The sequence below is a fragment of the Delphinapterus leucas genome, chromosome 19 (genome assembly GCF_059928025.1).
Source record: "Delphinapterus leucas isolate spDelLeu-1000000601 "Yukka" chromosome 19, BTC_Dleu_Yukka2, whole genome shotgun sequence".
Lineage (NCBI taxonomy): Eukaryota > Metazoa > Chordata > Mammalia > Artiodactyla > Monodontidae > Delphinapterus > Delphinapterus leucas.
In genome coordinates, this window is record NC_143147.1 from 7,285,895 (window position 1) to 7,306,854 (window position 20,960).

At 62.0% G+C, this 20,960-nt stretch overlaps 1 protein-coding gene and 1 long non-coding RNA gene across 12 annotated transcripts in view; one reads left to right on the top strand and one right to left on the bottom strand.

The window, feature by feature from the left end:
• LOC149744733 (uncharacterized) overlaps positions 1-19,155 on the top strand; it is a 24,234-nt gene extending 5,079 nt beyond the window's left edge. The window contains exon 2 of the long non-coding RNA XR_016388823.1: positions 13,268-19,155. This is a non-coding gene — a long non-coding RNA (uncharacterized LOC149744733). The remainder of the gene's footprint in view (positions 1-13,267) is intronic.
• The window catches only part of TOM1L2 (target of myb1 like 2 membrane trafficking protein), a 102,974-nt gene continuing 86,163 nt past the window's right edge, over positions 4,150-20,960 (bottom strand). For 5 of the 11 annotated variants that reach the window (XM_089900207.1, XM_089900206.1, XM_089900204.1 and 2 more), the window contains 9 exons: positions 18,576-18,709; positions 18,075-18,095; positions 16,625-16,673; positions 16,202-16,325; positions 14,731-14,848; positions 13,294-13,369; positions 6,643-6,702; positions 5,066-5,102; positions 4,150-4,459 (listed from right to left, as the gene is read on the bottom strand). In XM_089900207.1, coding sequence (XP_089756333.1) covers positions 4,311-4,459; positions 5,066-5,102; positions 6,643-6,702; positions 13,294-13,369; positions 14,731-14,848; positions 16,202-16,325; positions 16,625-16,673; positions 18,075-18,095; positions 18,576-18,709 — 768 coding nt within the window. In that variant the 3' untranslated portion in view covers positions 4,150-4,310. Of the gene's footprint in view, positions 4,460-5,065; positions 5,103-5,175; positions 6,272-6,642; positions 6,703-11,219; positions 11,310-13,293; positions 13,370-14,730; positions 14,849-16,201; positions 16,326-16,624; positions 16,674-18,074; positions 18,096-18,575; positions 18,710-20,960 lie in introns of those variants that run through there. The other 6 variants (XR_016388818.1, XM_089900209.1, XM_022560755.3 and 3 more) reach the window with 6 other exon arrangements.

Here is a 20,960-nt window from a genome sequence, read left to right on the forward strand (position 1 = left end):
GCTTCTCATGGCGATGGCTTCTCTTGTTGCAGAGCACAGGCGCTAGGTGCAAGGGCTTCAGTAGTTGTGGCACGTGGGCTCAGTAGTTGTGGCTTGTGGGCTCAGCAGTTGTGGCACGAGGGCTTCGGTAGTTGTGGCACGCAGGCTCAGTAGTTGCAGCTCACGGGCTCTAGAGCGCAGGCTCAGTAGTTGTGGCGCACGGGCTTTGTTGCTCTGCGACATGTGGGATCTTCCCGGACCAGGGCTCCAACCCGTGTCCCCTGCATTGGCAGGCAGATTCTTATCACTGTGCCACCAGGGAAGTCCCTAATCATACACTTTAAATGGGTGAATTCATGTTGCGTGAACTACATCTCAGTAAAGCTGTTCCAGAAAAGGGGAGCAGTGGCTCTCCAATCCAGCAGCCAGCCACGCTCGGGGAACCCAGCGGAGGGCGCTGAGGTGGCTCAGGCCTGGATGCTCCTGGGACCCAGTAAGAGATGGAAGAAGAACCCCGGCCCCTGGTCTGAGCTGTCAGGCAGGCTGTGGCAGGTTTACAGCCGCTCCAACCGAAGCCCCCAAAGCAGGCTGTGCCCCAGGGTGGCCAAGCAGGGACAGGCAAGGGGTGGGAGGGGCCTTCCAGGGTAGGGGCTGCTCGAGGCCGGGGGCCGCGTGTGGTGGCGAGCTTCCCTGCCTGCTCCCTCCAGCAGGGCCCACTCCGCCGCTCCCTAGAGAAAGCAGGCGGTCAGATCTGGCTGGCCCTCTGGACAGTCACCGCCGACTTGACAGAGATCACACAGCAACAGTCTGTTTGTTTATTGTGGAGTATTTTACATGCAAGATCCCAAACTAGACAGACATGTCTGGAAGGAGAGCCAGTGGGTGGACAGACGCTCTGGTGTCGCTGACTCCCCTCTAGAGACAGGAGTCTGCCGGCAGAGACGGTGACGGACCGCCAGGCTGGGGGACGCCGGACAACAAACCTGAGAACCCTCACAAGTCAAGTGCAAACTCGAGGAAATAAATATCCACCCCACCCCACCCCCTTCCTCCAGGAGTGCCTGGAGAGACGCAGTGAGACTCCGGGGTTGACAGCTGTTCCCAGGGTGCCCCAGGGACAGCACGGGCTGGAGCAGGGCACTGGGAGAGGCGGGGGCCACCGGACGTCTTCTGGGTGCACACGCTCAGCCCGGGTGGCGAAGCCGGCTCTGCCCACGTCGGGGACGGGGGAGGGGCCCGGCCCTGGCGGCAGCCAGTGCAGAGCACCGCCGCCCTCCACGGTGCTTCCCCTTCGCCAGCCCACAGCCCCCTCGGACCCTCCGGAAGGCTGGGCTGGACTGAGTTAGAAGCGTGCGGAGGCAAGCGGGGCTGTGGCAGCAGGAAGGGACGGGAAGAGCCGAGTCTGGGCGTCTGCTGCCACCGGTCCCCTCTCCCCACTGGGGCTTTGAGGGAAGGCCCAGGCCTCACACCTCCCCAGGCCCCTTGCTCTGGACCCTGGGTAAGGAGGGAGAGGGCAGCGAGCCAAGGCAGCGTGGCCCAGGGCAGACAGCATGGTCGCTCACACTGAGGGGGCTGACAGAGACAGGAGGACAGACGGCCACCTTGCCCTCTGGCCCGGCCAGCGACGAGCCGCTGCAGCTCCGCGGCCCTTGTCCCGCGCGTGCTCATAAGCCAGTTGCTCACGTGTCACCTGGGCCGGTCGGCCTGCACGGTGCCTGGCGGTCCCGGGCAGGGGCCGCTCTGGGGCAGGCTGGCCAAAGGCCCGCCGGTGCCCGGGTCACACTGCACTTAGTGCCATTAGCTGCTGCCCACTGGCCAGGAAGGCAGGAGGAGAGGGTTAGTTTTCACATCTCAGCACACAGCACAGGAAAGGTTAAACACATCCCCAAGAAAATATCTTGACAAAATAAATATTTTAACCTATAATCAGGTATAATTAGTGCTTATAAGGAATCCCAGCAATAATGTAGTGTAATTAAGTACATACTGTATCTGTGATGTCTAACACTGGTGGAGAGGCTGCTGGCTCGGGGGGTCCCACTCCCCAGGGCGGAAGGCTCCGGCCAGCTTCCCTTCCTGAGCGCCGTGCCCCCCAGGCGGAAGGGAGCCAGTGGGAGGGGCCCAGGGCTCCTAGGACTCAGGACAGGAAGGGTAGAGCAGCACCGCCCTGGGCACCTGCTTCCCAGGCCGGCCTATGGCTGGGTCAGGCTGCTGTGACCTGATGGGCGAGCAGAGGGTCAGCTCCAGCTGGGACGGCCAGCGAGGCCACCACCACCCGCCGCCCTGGCGGCCCCACCTCTCTCAGCTGTGCCTGGCTAAGCAGCTGGAGCTGGGGGGCGGCTTTGCGGGGGCCTCCCTGGGCAGGTACGCCTCCACTTCACTCTCCATCGGGAGACCCCTGGGCTCCCTGCTTCGCCGGGTGGGAGGCCGGCTCCTCCCTCAGCGGACGCTGGGCCTGGCTGCTGCAACTCCCGTTGGACTGACCACCTGAGGCCCACTGTCCCCCGCCCCCACACAGACACGCTCCCCAGGCTGCGCCCAAGGCCCGGGGATACCAGCTAGGGTTGCCAGGGACAACCGGGCCACCCAGCCACCTTCTGTGCAGCTCAAGTCGGCCAACTTCACACGCTCAGCATCCACGCCGGCCTCGGGGCCTCGCCCTTGGAAACGCCGAGGAGAGGGGTGCAGCTGTCTGAGGGTCGGGGCTGGGCGGGGTGCAGGCAGGCTGGCCCAGCTCCGTGGTGGGGACTTCCTGAGCGCCCTCTGAGGAACTGGAGTGTGACAGCCCCAGCCGGACCCCAGGCCTCCTCTCCAGAGGAAGCTGCAGGGTGCCAGGCTGGGTGTGGGTCCCAGACGGGCAGCACCCCGCTTTCCCCCACACCTGCTCCTGCCGGTGCCCCGCACAGCCCTCCAGCCCTGTCCTAAACGCTCCCGCTGGAGCCCACGGCGGCACTGATCCCGGCCTGTGTCAGGCCCGGCCTCTTCTCCCTGCTTGGGCTGCCAGGTGGGAAGGGCTGACCACACCGCGGGCCAGGCCCACCAGGTGGCCCGGCCAGGCCTTGCCCCGACGCCCAGGCAGCACGTGCTGGAACGCTGATCTGGACCAGGGCTCACAGGCTGGCGGAAGCCGCGGCAGCAGTGCGTTCGCTCTTCTGGGCCACAGCACAGGGCGGCTCAGGCTGGACCGGGCTTGGGCCGAGCGGCTAGTGCCCTGCCCACGGCCCGAGATACCAGCAAGGACCCAAGACAGGAGCGGGTGTCAGCAGCCCCTCCTAGGTTGCTTGGGCGCCGGGTCTGGGGTGGGAGGAGATCAGGCTTCAGGACAGTCTGCAGGGGAGGCTGAGGCCCCGCCCAGTAAAGTGCAGGGGCCTTCGGTCACTGGGATCTCCCCTGGGGTGCAACACCGCCTGCTGCTGGGCCCTGGAGGCAGAGGCGTGGAGGCTGCCCCAGACCAGGCCGAAGCACATTCACCAACGTGCAAAGCTCTCCCAAGCTGGCCAGAGCCAGCCCTCACTGTGCAGGCCCCTCCACAGGTGGGGCGGCCACAGGGCCTGTGGTGCACAGGGGCAGCTTGGAGACAGTAGTGTTATCTCTGCAAGAGCTGACCGGCCAGGGTTGCGAGCTGCCCTCCTGACAGCCCATGGCTCTGCCCACACCAGGAGCATGCAGGCCCGCGGGGGACCCCTTGGTCCCAGGCTCGGCTACTGAGCCAGGTTGGACGTGGGTCTGGGCTAGCAGCTGAGTATGAAGAAAGGGTCAAGCAGATGGCAGGTGAGAGACGCCACCCGTGGGCATCCACAGAGCCTTCTAAAGTGCCGACACTCATCAGGCAGCAGCAGTCCGGGGAGGGCGACCAAGCCCGCAGGTGCAGACCTGCCCTTTCTGGGGCACAGGGGGTCACGGGAGGGCAGGAGAGGCCCGCTGTGCTGGGCAGGGGCACGCCGGGCAAGGGGCTGGGGCCTGAGCCCCTTCTCTGTGTGCAGGTGACCAGAGGAACTGCTCAGGAACAGACCCAAAGGGACTGTCCTGCCTGGTGCTGGACCAGCTGTGGGCTCTTCCTGGGAAGAAACAGGCAGAGGGAGCTGGTGGGCAGGAAGAGCAGAAGTTGAGGGGCTGTGGCTACAGCAACGCTGTCCCGCCGCCCACAGAGAGGGTGGCTAAAGCTGGTCCTGACTAGCAGGAGGCCTGGGAGCAAACACAGTGGCGTTTCCATGGAGACACAGCAGCGCAGGACCAGGTGGGGGCTGGGGATGGGAAGAGTGGCCAGTGCCTGGTGTGGATGGGGGGAGCTAGAGGTGACCTGCCGTGGGGGGGCCCAACCACAGGACAGCTCACAGGGCAAAGAGGGCGTCCTCTGACTGCTCCGGCTTCTTCCTGCTGGAGGGATTTGAGGCCGGGGCCAGAGCCTCCGCTGGGGGAGAGGGGAGGTTGGGAACCATTTCGGCAGCTTTGGCCCTTTCTTCAAGGAATTTATCGAACTCTACAACACAAAACAAGGCCGGCCGGGATTGGTAAGGGCTCAGCTGCACTGAGGCTCCAACAGCCACGCCCACCTGCTCCCCACAGAGCACCGCCCCCTTTCCTCCTCCGCCATCACCAGGGCAAGCGGGAAGCCTGCCACAAGCCGGCGGGGTGGGGGGGTGGGGGGCTGGGGGGTGCCAGTTAGGATTCCTGCCCCACCACTGACTTGGAGCTTTTCCATCATGCAGATCAGCATAGAAGGCAGGGCAGGGGGAGCTGGAGGAGTGAGTTCCTCCTTGAACTTGGCAGGGAACCCCCCCCACACCCACCAAGCAGGGCTCTGTGCCTGTAGAGGGCCCAGCTGTGCGGCCACAGGGTGCCAGGCCCAGGGGTTCCCTGCGTGCCCTGCTGACTGCATGGCATGTGTCTTGCTTCAGCTGCACTGGGCATCTGGCGGGGGCAAACTGGTCACCAGCTGCAGCGCCTCCCGCATCACACAAGGCCTGGGCGGGACACAGCGCGGGAGCCCGCGGGGGAGGCCCGCCCAGGCGGCACGGCGGGGGGCGGGGGGGCTCCCAGAGCCTGGGGCGGGCACAGCAGCAGCGGGGTGTGGGGGCAGGCCTACCTTCGCTCGTGACGCCCTCCTCCAGGTCGTCGCCCTTCTGTGGGAGAGCAGAGAGGGGGCATTAGGACCCGCCCGCCCTGCTGCCGCTCCCGCCCTCGGCCACCCCAGGGCGGCACCCGAGCAAAACTTCCTACTTCCCGTCCCCCCAAGTTCTGTAAGAGCAAAGCACTGCTCTCGTCTTATCAGAGACACAGAAACTTTGTTTTTAAAAAGTAAAAACAAAAATAGCAGGTTCTAGGTTTTGATCCCCCAGAAGGGTCAGAAAGCAAAAATTCTAAAAGGTACAGGTTCGTTCTCCGGCTGAGCCGCGGGGCAGGCCTGCAGGGCGGCCAGGAGGAGGCTGCGCCTCAGGCAGCCAGGGCCCCGGGCGCTCCTCCACTGGGCGTCCCCTCGCGGGCAGCCACAGGGCGCTGGGAGGTCACGGCCACACCAGCAGCTGGGAACCGCGTGGGGCCTGGAAGCACGGGGCCGGACCCTGCGGCGCTCTGGCAGCGTCCTCCTGCGCCCCGATGCTGTCACTGGGGAGGCTCTGGGGGGTCAATTCTGTGCGGAACGTGGGGGCCACTGGGAACTCTGCACAGACAGTGATGGGGAAGCAGACACGGCCCGGGCTTCCTTCCTGGCTCTGCCCCTGACCTGCTGCGCGGCTGGCTGGGAGCTCCCTGGCCCTCGAGCGCGGTGCCCCCCGTGAGGTGGGGGCCCCGGCCTGCCTGCTCTGCGATGGGAGCTGTTTCTTTCCGGGCATTCCCTGGGAAAGGCGTAATGGGGGGCCCCTCCTCCCCTGGCATGGCACCCGAGTCTCCGGGAAGCCCGGCTTTGGTGGGGGGGCGTTAGGGGCTGGCCTGGAGCGGAAGGAGGCCCGTCCTGGGGGCTGAGGTCTGCCGTCCTAGTTGGGGGGGTGTCCTGAGGGGAGGCAGCGAGAAGCAAGAGACGAGTTGTCCTCAGGTCATGGGGAGAGTCCCACCAGCCGTGACCATGGACAAACACCTCCCCTCCCAGGGTGCATTTCTTCACCAGCCCCGGGGGTGGGGGGCTGGGGGTGGTGGTGAGAGTGCTTGGCAGGGGGCAGCGGGGGACCAGCCAGCACAGCCCTCCCCTCTGAGACCGGCTGCCCTGGCCAGCTGCACGATGTCCTAACCTTCCTGCCCATCTCTGGGGATAAAGACGTGGTCCCTGGAACCATTAAATCCAAGATAGCAGGAGACGCTGGGGAAGGGGAATGAGAGTGAATAAAAAACAAACACCAACTCATGTCTGTGTAAATTTCACAATTAAAAGGAAAAAATGAAAACCAAAAAATAAATAAATAAAAATATAAATTAAAAGGCGTACAAAAACCCCAAACCAAAAGAACCCAAGCACACACACACCTGAAACCGCAGTAACTGGGAAAAGTCAGTGTGCGTCTTGGGGGCGGTGTGGCCAGGCCGAGCAGGTGCGGACCCCGGGGGCGCCTGCCCGGCCTCCCCTCCTCCACCTCCCCAGGGAGCGGCCCCGCGCCGGCCCCCAGGCCTCCTGTCCTCAGAGGCACCTGGGCCTCGCCACTCCCCACACGAGATAGAAAAGTCGAGTCTCACCAGGTCGGTCCTGAGCCACACCTCAATGTCGTCCATGACAGACGGCTGCACCACGGGGATCTATGGAAGCGGCAGGCAGCGGCCAGGCAGCCCGCGGCCAGGCAGGGGAGACAGAACAGCGGACACGTCAACCCAAGCAGCCCGACGGAGCCAGACGTACACAGAGCAGAACACGCTGGCGCAGCAGGCGGGCGGGCACGCAGGCAGCCACGTGGGAAACGGCAGGTGAGGGAAGCAGCAGCTCTAGGAAGCAGGGCTAGCGAGGGGACGGGACGCGACGCGACGTGGTGGGGAGGGAGGCGCAGTACGCGTTCTTCAGTGGATAACTTTTTGACTAGCGTGTCTGCCTCTCAGCCCTGGGGCGCCGGCCTGCAGGCTGGTGTGGAGCCCCTCCATCTGCGACAGTCCCGGCCCCGACAGGACGGGGCGGCCGCGTGGCCGTCCGCCCAGGGCGGGGCAGGGGGCAGGTGGTCCAGGCTCGCTCACTGAAAGGATGGTGTCCTGGGGCATTTCTGAGTGGGAAGGGCACCCAGGCCTGGGTGTGGCCTGGCCCACAGCAGCCCGGCACATTCCTCCACCAGCAGACACAGGCCAAAGCAAGGGCTTTGATGACAAAAGGGACCGCAGGCTTTGGTTGTCTTTGTGTCCCTTTGGTGGAAAAATCAGGAAGCGGCCTGAATGCTGCAGCCTCCTCTCATCCCACCCTTTCCTCCCAGCTTCCAATGGCTGTCTGTGGCCCCAGCAAAAAAGAAAAGAAGTGCAACTGAAAGCAGGGGAGTCGGGGGGCGGGGGGAGCAGGGGAGCGGTTGGGAGGGGGGACCAGGGTCCTGAGCAAAGGAGGGCACCCCTCTGGTGCCTGGGCCCTGTCCACGCCTGGGCCACCCATGCCAAGGGCCTGAAAATCTATCTGGCTAGAAATACTTAGGCTGCTGTCAGACATAATAAAATGATCATATGATAAGAAGGAAAAGGAACCTTTAACCCCTTCGAAGCCACGTTAATGAAATGTTGGCTCCCAGACTAGATAAACGAGAGGATGGCCCTTGACCGAGGTGACCTGCATCCTCACCTTGGCTGGGTCTGGGAGGTACCTCCTGGGACTCACAAGCTCGCTATTTCTAGAGAGACTGCCTGCACTGTCTGTAGCTGGGTTCACCCCAATGTCACACAGCCCGGGCCAGCAGACCCTCCTCTGGCTTCCACATGTGTCTCAGAGAGGCTCAGGCCAACCTCGATCAGATGAGGGAGATTCTGCCTATGTTGCCATTTAATTTCTTTGACCTACTGGGGACTCAAGAATGTTGAAATGAAAAAATACCAAGGAGTTCAAACCACCCTGAAATGACTCATGGTGACAAGGAACACATGGTCCTCCCTCTGGGCAGGACGCAAAGGGGCTGCTGGCAGCACCTGGAGCCGACTTCCCTCCCCACGGAGCAGGGACCAGCGGCGTCCAGGGTGCGACCGGCCAGTCTTACGCCTGCTGACGGGGCTTCTGCCCAACACGTTCCCATGACAGGAGATGCCAATTTTCGTTATCATGATGCTTCTAAGCCAGAACGCCCAGCCTCGGGGAGGACTCGTGCCACACCGCCAAATCCCCAGGACCAAGCGTGGGAAGTCAGTGTGTCTCCAGGGAGAAACCCGCCAACCCCAGCTGCCGGAGCAGGGGGGGCGCCCCTGACACCCACCAGCCTCGGCCCGCCCAGGAGGAGTGGGGATTCCTCGGGTCGCAAAGCTTGAAAAAAGACACTAAGTTGTCATGCGCCTTAGGCTTTCAGATTTTGCTCGTAACTTTTTTGTTACTGTTCAGAATTGGTCCCTCGGGGCCAGGGATAGAGCCTCAGTTTTCTCCTCTGGACAGATCTTGAGAGCCAGCATGCTCAGAAAATAAACACTGACAAGTGAGAAGCTCCTCACCCCTCAAAACAAGCCCGCCACCCACAAGTCAGGGGTGGACTTGCTCCCTTCCAGGAGCTCCCCACCTCCGGGGCCCCAAGAAGCCCCAGGTTTGGGGCCTCAGCCTCGTCTGTGAAACGGGGCGATGTCTTCCGCCACTCACGACCCCAGAGCCCTTCAGTTCTGGTCGGGTGCTTCCGTTTCTAACTCAGAAACCCAGGGATGCCGGAGCCGTGGGGCCTGAGCCCTGACTGAGAGGCGCTGGCCGAGGGCGTGCATCACGTGGAGTCGGGTGTGGGTGACAGGATAGCTCACGTGACGGGGGGATGGGCCGCCCTGCCAGGCTGGACGCAGCCTGGGCTCGCGAGCCGCCTGCCTGGGAATCGATGGGGGAGCACGGCGCCAGGAGCACGGCAAAGCTGCCCCAAAACCAGGTGCTTCAGACACAGTAGACACTTGCGCTGCCCTGCAAACAGGAGCTGCTCTGTCACCGCTCCAGCTGCGGGCACATCCCCAGGCCAGAGAGGCCTCAGCATTCTCACCCTGAGCGACCTGGGCTCTCACACGCCCTGGGGTGAGCACCTCCCGGGCAAGGGGGCTGCCAGAGTGTGAGTTGGAGGAAGGAGACAGAAAGGGAAACAGATGCAACGAGAAAAAAATAAAGGGAGCGCGTGTGGGTACACCCTTGGATACAGACCAGCTGCCCAAACTCCCTAGCTCCGAGGACGGCCGGACGGGGCTGGCTGGCTGAGGCGCTGGATGCGGAGGGCAGCCGTGGACGTGGCAGGGGTGGGCCAGCCTGGGCTCAGACGGGCAGCCCTGCGTGTGGGCGGGAGGGTCACCGGCTCAAAGGGGAAGGGCGCCGCCTGGTCTGCGTAGGGGGCCCCGCCCCAAGCCTGGGCTTGGACAGCGGCAGACTTTTCTCTAACCTCCTTGGGTTCCTGCTGCGAGTCATACTCTTTCACCTATCCTGGCTGCACCCTGCGTGTGGGTGACAGGCCTCCGACCGCCGCCGGGAGAGGCAAGAGCACCGCCGTCCCCGGGCAGGCTGCTCGAGAAGGTTCTTGGGGCTCTCCTCCACGGTAACAGGCCTGGTGCTGGACCTGGATGCCCGACATGCCTCCCCGCAAGGAAACCTGCACCATTTCCAACGCGGCCGGACCAAGTGCTGCGCTCGGGTGCGATGCTTCCAGGGGCTGTTGCCCCCCGACAGTCCTCCTGCCACCTCCCCAACCTGAGGCTCAGTCTACAGGCCCTTTGGTTTCGCTCAATAGTACAAAAAGTTTCCAAGTAAAGAATTTGTACTTGGCAGGTTTGGAAAGACTCAGGGTTTCTATGCTATGGGAAATGAGGCAAAGCAATTAATATACGCTGTTTAAAAGAAAACAAAACAAAACACTGCAGTAGGGCAGGTGAGACACAGGGTTAGCTGTTAGTCGGGCTTGTTTCTGAAGTCGGAGACTGGAGCTCTAGGTGGGGCCGGGCAGGGGTGGGTGCCACCACCGGCTACCAAGCCACACGCGGGGCGGCTGTGTGGGCAGTATCATTTTTTGCAGGACTAATAGGCACAAGGACACACGGCTGGATCCTCCCAATTTGGACAGTGGAGTGGACATGGTCTCCAGGAGTGCTGCTCTAAGGCCACCCGCACGTGTGGGCCAGAGCCCCTGCTTGTCCCCACAGAAGCAAACAAGGGGCCAGGCTAGCCCATGTCCCTAAGAACGGCCTTGGGGTCCGGTGCAGCAAGCAGGACGGGCTGCCGGCAGGTGGAGGGAGACGGCCCCCCGAGTGCGGCTGTGCTGGGTCGCCAGCTCCCAGCTGGGCGGGCAGACACCCTGGCCCCCGGCTCTGACAGCCCTTTGGCCCGTGTCCTCGAGAGCTAGTCACACTTGCTTAGGCAGGTGACCCTGTACTGCCCGCAGGCTCGGGCATGCTGGCCCAGCCTGAAGAGCCCTCCCCTGGCCCCAGGCTGGCCCGGCCCCAAGGGGTCAGTTCGGCTTTCTCCTGGTGTGTCTAGGTCTCCCGCTCAGGCTCCACCATGCACAGACCCCGGTCTCAGAGGTGAAATCGTCCCTGCACCGCAGGCAGCCTGCAGCAAGTGACCTCTCTGTGCACAGACTCGGGGCCACCTGATCACGAGGCAGGAGGGATCCTGCCGGGTCTTGGAGCCATGGACACCCTACTTCTGAGGCTGACTGCGTGTATGATCCCCACATCTTCTTATTCCGTTCCAGTAGCGTTTGTGTTTCTTTAGGAGGTCTCAGATCCTTCCGGGGGACACAGTGGGCACAAACAATTACAGGACGAAACCCCATCGGCCTAGACTGCCCCATTCACAGGCTGGGCGGCGTTCTCTGCCCAGTCAGATGCTTTGAGCCTGTCCTCTCAGAAACATCCCCTCCCAAGCAGAGGCCACAGTAACTTGTGCTCATCCTGGAAAAGTGAATACTGCCCAGAGCTCCAGAAACGGTAGAAGGAGGGAAAGGGCCCTCCCCTCACTCCTGCAAACGCCCGGACCTCCACAGAAAACCAGAGATGGAGTTTCTGGGGCTGGAAGTCTGCAGCTTAAGGAGACAGACAGGAGGGGAAGACTGGGCACCCGCGAGAAGACAGAGGGAAGCGCCGAGGGTGGTGGTGGTGGGGGGACAAGGGGCTCAGCGCGGCTGGTGACCTCTCACCATTCCTTGGGCTATGAGCCAGCTGTCTATGGGCTCCAGGTCAGAGTCCCCACCTTTACCTCTCTTCTGGGCCGAGGACAGAAAAGTCCCAGAAAGGAAAGTCACAGCAAGACCCGTGGTAAAGAAGCCAATAGCACATGTCATGGAAACAGAAAAGCCACTGTCAGAGCTGGTGCCCCATCACCTGAGGAGCTGGGACCCAGCAGCCCACCCCCCCAAACATGCCCTTACCTCCTGGATAAAAGAAGAGGCGTTTAGTAACAGGGACCCCAAGAGGGTAACACGCACTTGAACCCCTGTTCCCATGCCCCTGGGGCCGCAGAAGGCCGGCCGGGGCTGCCCTCCGCCTAGGCTCTCAGGGTCACTGAGGGGTGGCTTCACAGAACCAGCTTTTGCACAATCATCTCTACTTCTTATTATCTTTTTCCTCCTCAGTTACCTGTGGCGTTCTTTTTCCAAGCTCTTAATGTGAATGATGAATTTGGGGAGATTGCCTTTTCTAAATGATGAAAGTATTTAAAGTTAGAACTACTGACGTGGCTGTACCGTGAAGGTGTGGCTACACAGTTTTTTCTCCTTTACCGTGTTCTTAATTTCTCCCTTGGCCCAGGTTTCATTTCCAGGGCAGCACTGTTTAGGATATGGAACACCATAACCCGAAGTACAGGCCTGAAGATGCATATAAGTGTGTCTGCACACAGATACAAAGACACACCCACAGACAGGCGCGCGCACACACACACACACACGGCCCACATGAACCCTGCTCCCTGCATCACCCCATCGAGCAGGGCACACGAGGAGCAGCCTGCCTGCTGCAGGTAGAAATGTTGAAAACAGGAGGCAGGCCAGGCACCCCTAGTGAAAGGCAGGGAGCTGGCTGCATTCCTGTGCTTGGACCCTGGGCACTGGCAGAGGCAGTGGCAGAAGGGCACTCCTGGCCTTGGCGGGGCAGGCCCTGGAGGCAGAGTGGAGAGCTGACCGGGCCGGCCTGGCCAGCTGGGCCAGGAGGATGGGCTGGCCTTATTGGCTCCCTGGCGCCCTGAGTTGGGGTGGGGGCCGTCCTCAGCAACAAGACCACTGGGCCACTGCACAGTCCCGGCCTCAGGGGTTCTGCGGGGGGCGGGGCAGTGAGAGCCGCAGCCTGGGTGGCTCTTCTGCGCCCCCTGGTGGCTGGTGCAGAGGGACGCACGGCCCTCAACAAGCTGGCTGAGCCGGGGAGGGACATGGGGACCAGGGGATGAGCTTTCTTGGGGACGCCAGGCCTCAGCACTGCCGCCTGCCCGGGCCACTTGGACAGGGGCTGTGGGAGGCCAAGGGCTGGTGTTTGGGAAGCCAGGCTCCCCTCCAGTGGACAGATGAGCGCTGCCCCTTTGTAGCCCAGGATGGGGCAGGCCGGGGGGGCGGCTGTTCTGGGGCCACTGTCCCCCCAACGCCACCCCCCCACACACACACACATTCATTCGTTCGTGGCCACACACATTTCTCAGGCGAGAAGGGAACCACCTCACAAGAAGCATGGAGGCACAAACCTTTTCCTTCTGGGCACTGCAATCTCCCAGAAATCACAGAAGCCCCTCCTTCACCTCCGAGCACCTCTGCCCTCAGCGCTGCTCCCCAACTCCAGCCCCCTCCCCAAGCCAGCCCCACCAGCCACCTTCTGACGGCAGGCCTGCAGGGACAGGCCCAGGCCTCCATTTCCCTTCTGTCAGAGAGCCGCCCACCCCAGGGCACTGCAACCTTTGGGGAGAGACCCTCTCTGGCCACAGGAGCCCTGCGCCCTGAGAGCTTAGAGCCACCATGGGGGACAGCAGAGGCTCCCCATCAGACCTCCCCGGAGTGCAGCCCCGCCCAAGATGGCTCGCGGAGTGCCCTCCGCACATCTCTGCCTCTCTGGGCCTGTCTCCTCCTGGGTGTGCTGATATGGGCGTCCCCACGGGTGGGGGGCACTCAGGAGCTGACATGGCTCACCCCAGTCTGCCCTCCGCGCCGCCAGCTCTGCCTAACTCTCCAGCTGGCTTTACCAGACGGCCCTGCTTTCCCCCCAGGCAGAAAAACAGGGCGAGAGACCTACCACTTCGGGGTTCTGTTTCCGACCGTCTACCGCAGAAACAATTACTCCGACGGCCTGGGGGTCCTCGTAGGTGGCCCTGGGGACGAAGCAGCACAAGCAGAGTGGTCACGGGGGACGGACAGGTGGTGACCTGCAACCACCCTCCATCTTCGGCACCTTCCTCACGAGTACTCAGAGGCCTCGGCATTTAGGTCGTGGTCTGGCCGCAGCTGAAGCCAGGAGGCCTGGGTTCAAGCACAGCCCAGCCACTCGCTCGCTCTGGGGTCTGGGACTCTGTACCACCTCCATTTCCCTCTGTTAAGTAACACTAGAGGCATTTGTAAAGCTCAAGGACAGGGTGCCAGAGGGCCCGGAACTGCTTAGAGCGAGAGACTGGATAGAAGCAAAAGGGTCACAATTCTTATTTTAAAAGCAGCGGCCTTGGCTTCCCTGCTGGCGCAGTGGTTAAGAATCCTCCTGCCAATGCAGAGAACACGGGTTCGAGTCCTGGTCCGGGAAGATCCCACATGCCGTGAAGCAACTAAGCCCGTGCGCCACAACTACTGAGCCTGCGCTCTAGAGCCTGCGAGCCACAGCTACTGAGCCTGCGCGCCTAGAGCCCGTGCTTCACAACAAGAGAAGCACCGCAACGAGAAACCCGTGCACCGCAACGAAGAGTAGCCCCCGCTCGCTGCAACTAGAGAAAGTCCGCCCACATCAACGAAGACCCAACACAGCCTAAATAAATAAATAAATAAAATAATAATATTAATAAAAAAGCAGCAGCCTCAGTGGCATCTGACAAGGAAGGTGGTCTCCCGGTCTGGGGTGAGGGTCTGTCACTCATTGCGGGGTTGTCTTCTTCTGCTCCCCGACTTCTTTGGCTGTATCCATTTTGAAAGCAGCTAAAAGGTGCCTGGGGCCCTGGGCTTCTGGTCAACCTGCTGAGTCCTGAGTACGGGACTCAAAGAGCTGGATGCGTCAAGATGCTGGGTCCCGGGGGAGGTGGTCAAAGGCTGAACAGAAAGCTCAAAGCAGGCTCCAGGGAGATGCAGGGGGCTGTGTGTTTTGGAATCAACTCCCCTAATTCCACAGGGCTCATCTTGGCCAGAGCCGCCGTCAGGAAAAGACGCTGCTCGCACCCCAGGGGCGAGGAACCAACTCGGTGCCTGCCTGCCCCACCCCGTGCCCCCTGCTCCTCCTACAGACGAAGTTTCTGAGGCAGCAGCAGCGCGGGGGCAGGGAGAGCAGGGGAGCAGGTGGGAGGAACCCGCACGGCCGCCCGGCTTGGGGTGCTGGCCTCCACTCAACAGCTGTGTCTACCGCCAGGTCCCGGCAACCGGAGTGGAAAGGCCTGGCCCCAGTGAATAAAAGGCCCCTTTGTGTTGGCCGTGGGCCCAGGCCGGGGTCAGCCCTGCCCAGCGTCCTCTGAGAGCCACCGGGAGGGTCCCCACATACGTCTTGCGCTGCTCAGCCGAGGAGCTCCCTCTGGTCTGGGTGAACAGGTCAAAGCCGTCCCGGGGGTGACACTGCTGGAGCGAGCTCAGGGTGCCGCTGACACTCTCCGTGCCCAGGTCTGTGCAACAGAACAGAGGAGGGGTGGGCGACGGCAAATGTGGGCCTGACCTTAGGAAGAAGTCACCTGGCGGGCTGAAGTCCTGGGGGGGCAGAAGGGAACGAGAACAGCCCCCGAGCCCCCCAAGTCGCTCCCGAATGAGGGCGAGCGGCGAGCAGGCGGGCCGTGCAGGCTCCTGTCCGCACCAAGGCGCCCCTGGGAGCCGGTCACAGAGGCCACAGGCCAAGGTCACTTATGTGACAAGTATTTCGTAGGCGCGCGCACGGCCAGAGCTCAACCCTGACTGGACCACAGTGACTCTGGCGCGGTTCCCGGCCTCAAGGGGGTACACAGAGTAGGGGGACAGACAGCAGCACAGAATTAGGTGGAGATATGGGCGGGGGACCGGAAACTGCCACAGGAGCGGGAGGGGGGCTGGGCGGCGGGCAGAGTGGGTGACGCGCGAAGGGTGCCGGCGGAGAGACGAGGCTGCTGAAGAGGTCACACGCCGGCAAAGGAGTCGATGGGGAAACACTAGAGCTTTTTAAAGCAGGGGCAGCGGAATCCAATCTGAATTTTAGGTATTAAGCCTGGTGGCCACATGCTGGGTAGACTGAAGGCAGAGAAAGAGGAACAGTGGCTACCGATACATGAGAGGTCGAGAAGCCAGTACAGCAACTGGCAGGGCACTGAGTGAAAGCTTGATTCAACCGAAATGAGACGAAGGTACAAAGACAAATGTTAAGGAAACAGAAGCGCAGGGTGGAAGACAGCATTTTGAGAGGGCCGTGCTGAGTGGTCATGTAACACTGTGGCCTCCTCTGTCCCAGACTGGGCTCATCCAGCCCGGGTGGGGCATCCAGCGCCATGGACACACATTATACTGAACAAACTGCGAAAAAATGGCATCTTTTGTTTTAGGTTTCAGAGGATGGCGCACTCTCACTGCTATTAGTTCAAGGAGAGCAAACCCCTTCCTGTTGACAAGCCCAGGGCAGACGTCACCGATCAGCCACGGACTCTTCCAAGCCCCGACGTGGCCTCAGCATCCTTCCTGGGCCCACGTGCCAAGCACCCAAGGAGCTGATACCTATTTGCCACCCTTGGCCTGGTTGACGTTGAGAAGGAAATCACTCCAGCCATAGAGAATATGCCACATACAACACAGCAGCCACCTTTCTTCAAAAAGCCAACAACTTCCAGTCCCTTGGACCACCCCGCACCCCTGCTTTCCAACACGGGTTCAAACTCTAAGTTTAGGGAACAAGCCTTCAGCTGAAATGGCACAGCAGGACCCAGGCACACGCTGTCCCACGGGTCCCCCACAAGGCCGGCGGGGGGCGGGGGGGCGGGAGGCAGTTCCGGGACACTCACCCAAGCCCGCAAGCTGGGACGAGAGGGAAGACGGGGGCACCGTGCCCCCCACGGTCGGGCTCACCACGGCTGGAGACCCCGGGCCCAGGTCGATGAGGTTGTCCTCTGTCACTTCGCTCAGCACCTGCCGGGCAGGAGGTGGGCTGAGCCCCGGCCCACGTGCTGGGCCCCGAGGGGAAAGCTGGCAGGCACCACCCAGGGTCCCGGGTGGGCTGTTGTGAGTTACCCCCCGCCCCTCCCCCATCTAAGGGACAGCGAGGTCCCGGGGGCTTCTTTGCCCCCTCCCGCCAGGGATGTGCCTGCCGGCACCTCCTCAGAGCCCACCCACCAGAGCTTGCTCTCCCATCGCCCGGATATTTTAACCCCAGGAGACCCCAGGTTTCCCGGCCTCCAGAAAGGCGAGAATTCTGAAGGAATACTCACTCCATTACTGGCATTTTGAACGGATCGGCCTGACCTGTATCGTTCAAACCTAACGGGGAAAGGAAAGTGGAGTAAGGAGAGGGAGTGCCTGGGACACGGCATCGCAAAGCCCACTGGCCTGGGAAGCTCCCGGGGCCCGTGGGCCGGGAGGCCAGCAGAGACCCAGGCTCTGGGGAAGGAGAACCACCGGGCCCATTTGGGGGGCCAGGGAGTGGACAACCCCAACACACAACTTCGCCCTTCCTGCTGCTGCATGGGGCTCCCCCGAGTGGGGATCAGCCTCCCAGCCTCCCCAAGGGCACTGCAGGTGCGGGCTAGCACATGCAGGAGGCCATCATAAGCACCCCCAGGGCTAGCCACCTTCCCTGGGGGCGCCCCAGATCCAGAGGAGAACAGCAGCCCCTCCCCGTTGGACAGCTCTGTGGTGGAGTGACGAGCCGAAGGGCTAACTTGCTAGGGGAAGGGGTGGGGCCCAGGGCCAGGCGCGTGGAGGAGGAGGGCAGGCACAGGCCCCAGCAGCTGCGGGAGGGTCGGTGAGCCAGGGCCCCCGCCTGCTGGCCGCAGCCTGGCCGAGGACAGACTCTCCTCTCCAGCACCCAGGTCATTCTCTATCAGGTGGGGACCAGCATGGCAGCCCCAGACGCCACAGGCTAAGAGGCCAAGAGACCTCTCCAGCTGGGGATCTGCTGAGATTCCCTGCTCCACATTGGGTCTCCCCATGTGCTGGGTTCAGCACCTGGTGAGCAGGGATCCCCGGGGGGACAACCTAGTCAGGCCACCCGTGGGACGCAGTTTATCCTCAGTGGTCGACAAGGACAGAAATATGACCCCCCCTGAGGTTGTCACGCAGGAGCACCTCCCATGCCCTTGCTGACCATCAGTCTTAGCAAAGGCTCTCTGGCAGGAAGGGCACCTCAGGGCTGCCGGCTCCGGGCTTTGCCTCTGAATTGCTGTCACCCTGTGCCAGAAAGGGCTGAGACGGGTTTAACAGGTGAAAAGCTCAGCCTGTTTACAGTGGAGACCCTGGCACCACAGGGCAGGAACCCGGGGCTCTGGGGCCGGGAGTTGAGGCCCCTGGCTCTGTTCCTGCGCTCCCGTGGCACAGGGGGCCCCAGACGGGCCCCCATTCCTCCTGTGGAGGGCTCGTCATCTGTCGGGTGGACACAGGGCCACCCACCGCTGCCACCATGGTCGAAGCTGAGACACAGCCCAGAGCTGTGGCAACCACAGCAAAATCACCCTCTAAGGCCCAGATGCGAGCATCTGTCACCCGGACCCTACGTGATGCCAGGTCATCAGACCACGAGTCAGCGGCCCGGGGCCCAGGCCTCATCCTTAGGAGCAGAAGGCTGGCCAGGCCAAGGTGCTTTCTGGGGCAGCCCCGTCAGAGCCACGGATGGGAGCCCGCTCGCCACTTCCCTGCTTGCTGAGCACTGCCTGGATCACTCACCTTTCTCCCTGAGGGACGGCTCTGGGAAGGCAAAAGAATATGCACGTTTGTTACCTCAAACCCGAAAACGATTTGGAAGAACGGAAATGCGTGTCTCTCCCAGCACTCACACCTGCCTGCTTCCGCGCTCCACACACGCTGGTGGTGGCAAAGGAAGGGAAAATCTCTCTTTCTCTTTTTTTAAAAATGGGAAAGAGGAAATCTTTTTTTCCCTGATAGAGATTTCTCCCCCTTAATCCTTTTCAGATTCAGAGGATCTTCAAAGGAGCAGGTGCACGAGCGCAGGGTCCCCGAGCCCCATCCTCCCTCCTGGGCTGGGGTGACAGGGGCCAGCCCGAGGCCCATGAAGGGCAGTGCCTGACTCTGCGGCACGTTCCTGTTGCTGGCTCCCAGGAGAACAAGAAGCACTTCCCCGTCATGGGAACAGGTCAGCATATCCGAGGAGTATTTTCCGCCTCTACTCTGCACGCCCCACCCCCCCAACCCCGCGCCGGCTCCCACCTCTCGTATCGGAGGAAGACGTTGTTGAGGTCATCGTTGACGTGCAGCAGCTCCTCGGTGACCTCCTCGTTGCACACGCGGGAGATGAGCTCCACGACGCGCTGCTGCATGGCGCGGCAGGTCCTGTGCAGCTCCTGGGGACACAGGTCTGGCTACCGCGGGTGCCCCTTGTTCACACTCTACTTGCTTTGCAAATACATGTGCCAGTTCGTAAAGCCACACGGGCCCAGGCTTGTCCACAAAGCCGGGCGTGTGCGGGAGGCCAGGTGGACCCCCGCCCCGCCCGCCAGGCGGCGCCTCTTGATGGACAAGCGTCCTAGCGCACACCCTGCTGTGCGCAGAGTACGGGTTTGCACAAACCGTCTGGAAAATCTAAAAACGTGATTCTCTGCAGTTGCTTGTTCTCTTCAACAGACCGTGCCAGACGCCACCCTATCACTTGGGACAGGATGCCCCAGCCTCTGTGTATCATCATGCCTCTCACCCGCCAAGACTCCCTGTGCGCTATGAACACGCCCTGAGCCCGCACTGCCGCCCCAGACTGCCTAGAGCGCCCTGGGCTCCCCTTCACCTCCAGTAGGTGCAGACTGGATCCCAACCACCCCAGAGGGTGAAGCCCCCCGAGAGGAGGCTTCACGGAGGCGCCGCCAGCCCAAGGAGAACCAGCCCCTCAGCAGGCTGCAGGGGGCGTCTCAAGCACCTGGCACACACGCCCGAAGCACCAGTAGCACCCGCAGGGAGAGGCCAGGGCTGGATTCAATCTCCCCCCAGAGCCCAGTCCCTGCTGGGTGTGGCGGCCAAGGCAGCAGCAAGCAGCCCTGACCATCAGCTGTCTGGGGGTCCAGCGCCCTGGGCTCGGCTCTCCCGGGGTGGGATGGGGGCGCTGGGAAGAGGTGAAGCTCTGCCGATGGCGCTGGGCACCACCACGGCAGGCAGGGTGGCTATGCCCTCATCTGTTCGGACACTGATAGGTCCCTGTAGAGTTTCACTCATGGAGGAGGTGTTCCATCACTTTGCAGAACGTTTGGGAAGCGCTAGGTGGTTTCTGGGGCCTCGCCTGGAGGAAGGATGAGACCCGAGGCCGTGCACTGGGGTCCGGCTCCCGTGGCCTTCAGCTGGGGCAGAGGCGGGCAGGACATCCCCCACCCGCTGGCAGGGCCTCGCATGCTCTGCGCCTGGGTTGGCACCCAGGGACCCCCCACGGAGCTTTGCCTAAACACGGCCCGGATCAGGGGTCCCCAGGGGTCTCTGCAGAGAGAGTTTCACCTTCTCCTTGCTTCAACCTTTTAAGTTACTGTCTTAAAAAAATTAAACAGGAAGAAAAGAGAAGAGATTGCACGGGAGAGGAGGACCAGAGCATGAAGATCTGTGCCACCACAGACACCCGCTGGCTGCCTGCGGGCCCTCCACGCCGTCACCAGCAGGCAGACCCTACCTGCCTCCAAACCACCCGGACAGGCACCTTCTTCTGGTCCTGAGCCACAGACAGCCAGAGCCTGCCCGGCTTGCCCTTCCCGCCTGGCAACAGCTGGGACAGGAACTTCCTAAACGCAGACGGTCTCAGTCTGGCTTCTGGGGTCTGGTTCTCAACAGAGGGGAGTGCAGCTGGTCACTGCTCTTGGTGCAAAAGCCCTCCATCCACCAGAAGACTTGTAAAATGTCCCTTTTCTGTCTAATTCATCCCAATGCCTGTATCTTTTCTTCAAGGGACATTCTCCTCCCCACCTTGCAAAACAATCTTTTAATCATCTTCTGGGTCTCCTCTGAACCCGCAGGGAATAAGGCCCTGAAGATCTGCTTTCTACAGCTGCAAAGGAGACAGGAGGGAGACAGAGTCTTTGTTGAAGGGAAAGGGGGAAATAATGAAGCTGAACACGTAGAATAAACTAGATTTCTCTAGAGAAAATGGTCCTGGCCCCCCTGGTTTTTGTTGAAATGAGAGGCAAGAAGCGAGAGGGGCTAAACCATCTGCTACTTGAAGACACAATGTGGGATGGGCCTCCTTCGTCAGCTGAGGGATGGCCGTGAGGGATGCCCATCCTGGGCGTCACTGGATTAATCACGCGTTATCACTAACTGCAGACAGAGCTGGAGAGGCTGATCTGGCGGCGGTGGGGGCACGGCCGCCGGCATCGGGATCTTTAGAGATTCCCAAGGCCGGACTCCCAGGCGCAGCCAAGGGCATAAGCTCCAGCAGACAGAGATGCAGAGTCTCAGGACAGGGAAGACGTGGCTGGACAGCCCGTGAGGGAGGGAGACGGAGGCTGCAGGTTCCCCAGCGCTGCCCCCTGCTCAGAACCACCGGGCCACCCGAGGGAAGGCGGCCGACAGCCTGCAAGCATGGAAGGACCTGCTACGTGAGGGAGGAACTTGTGTCTGCTCCAG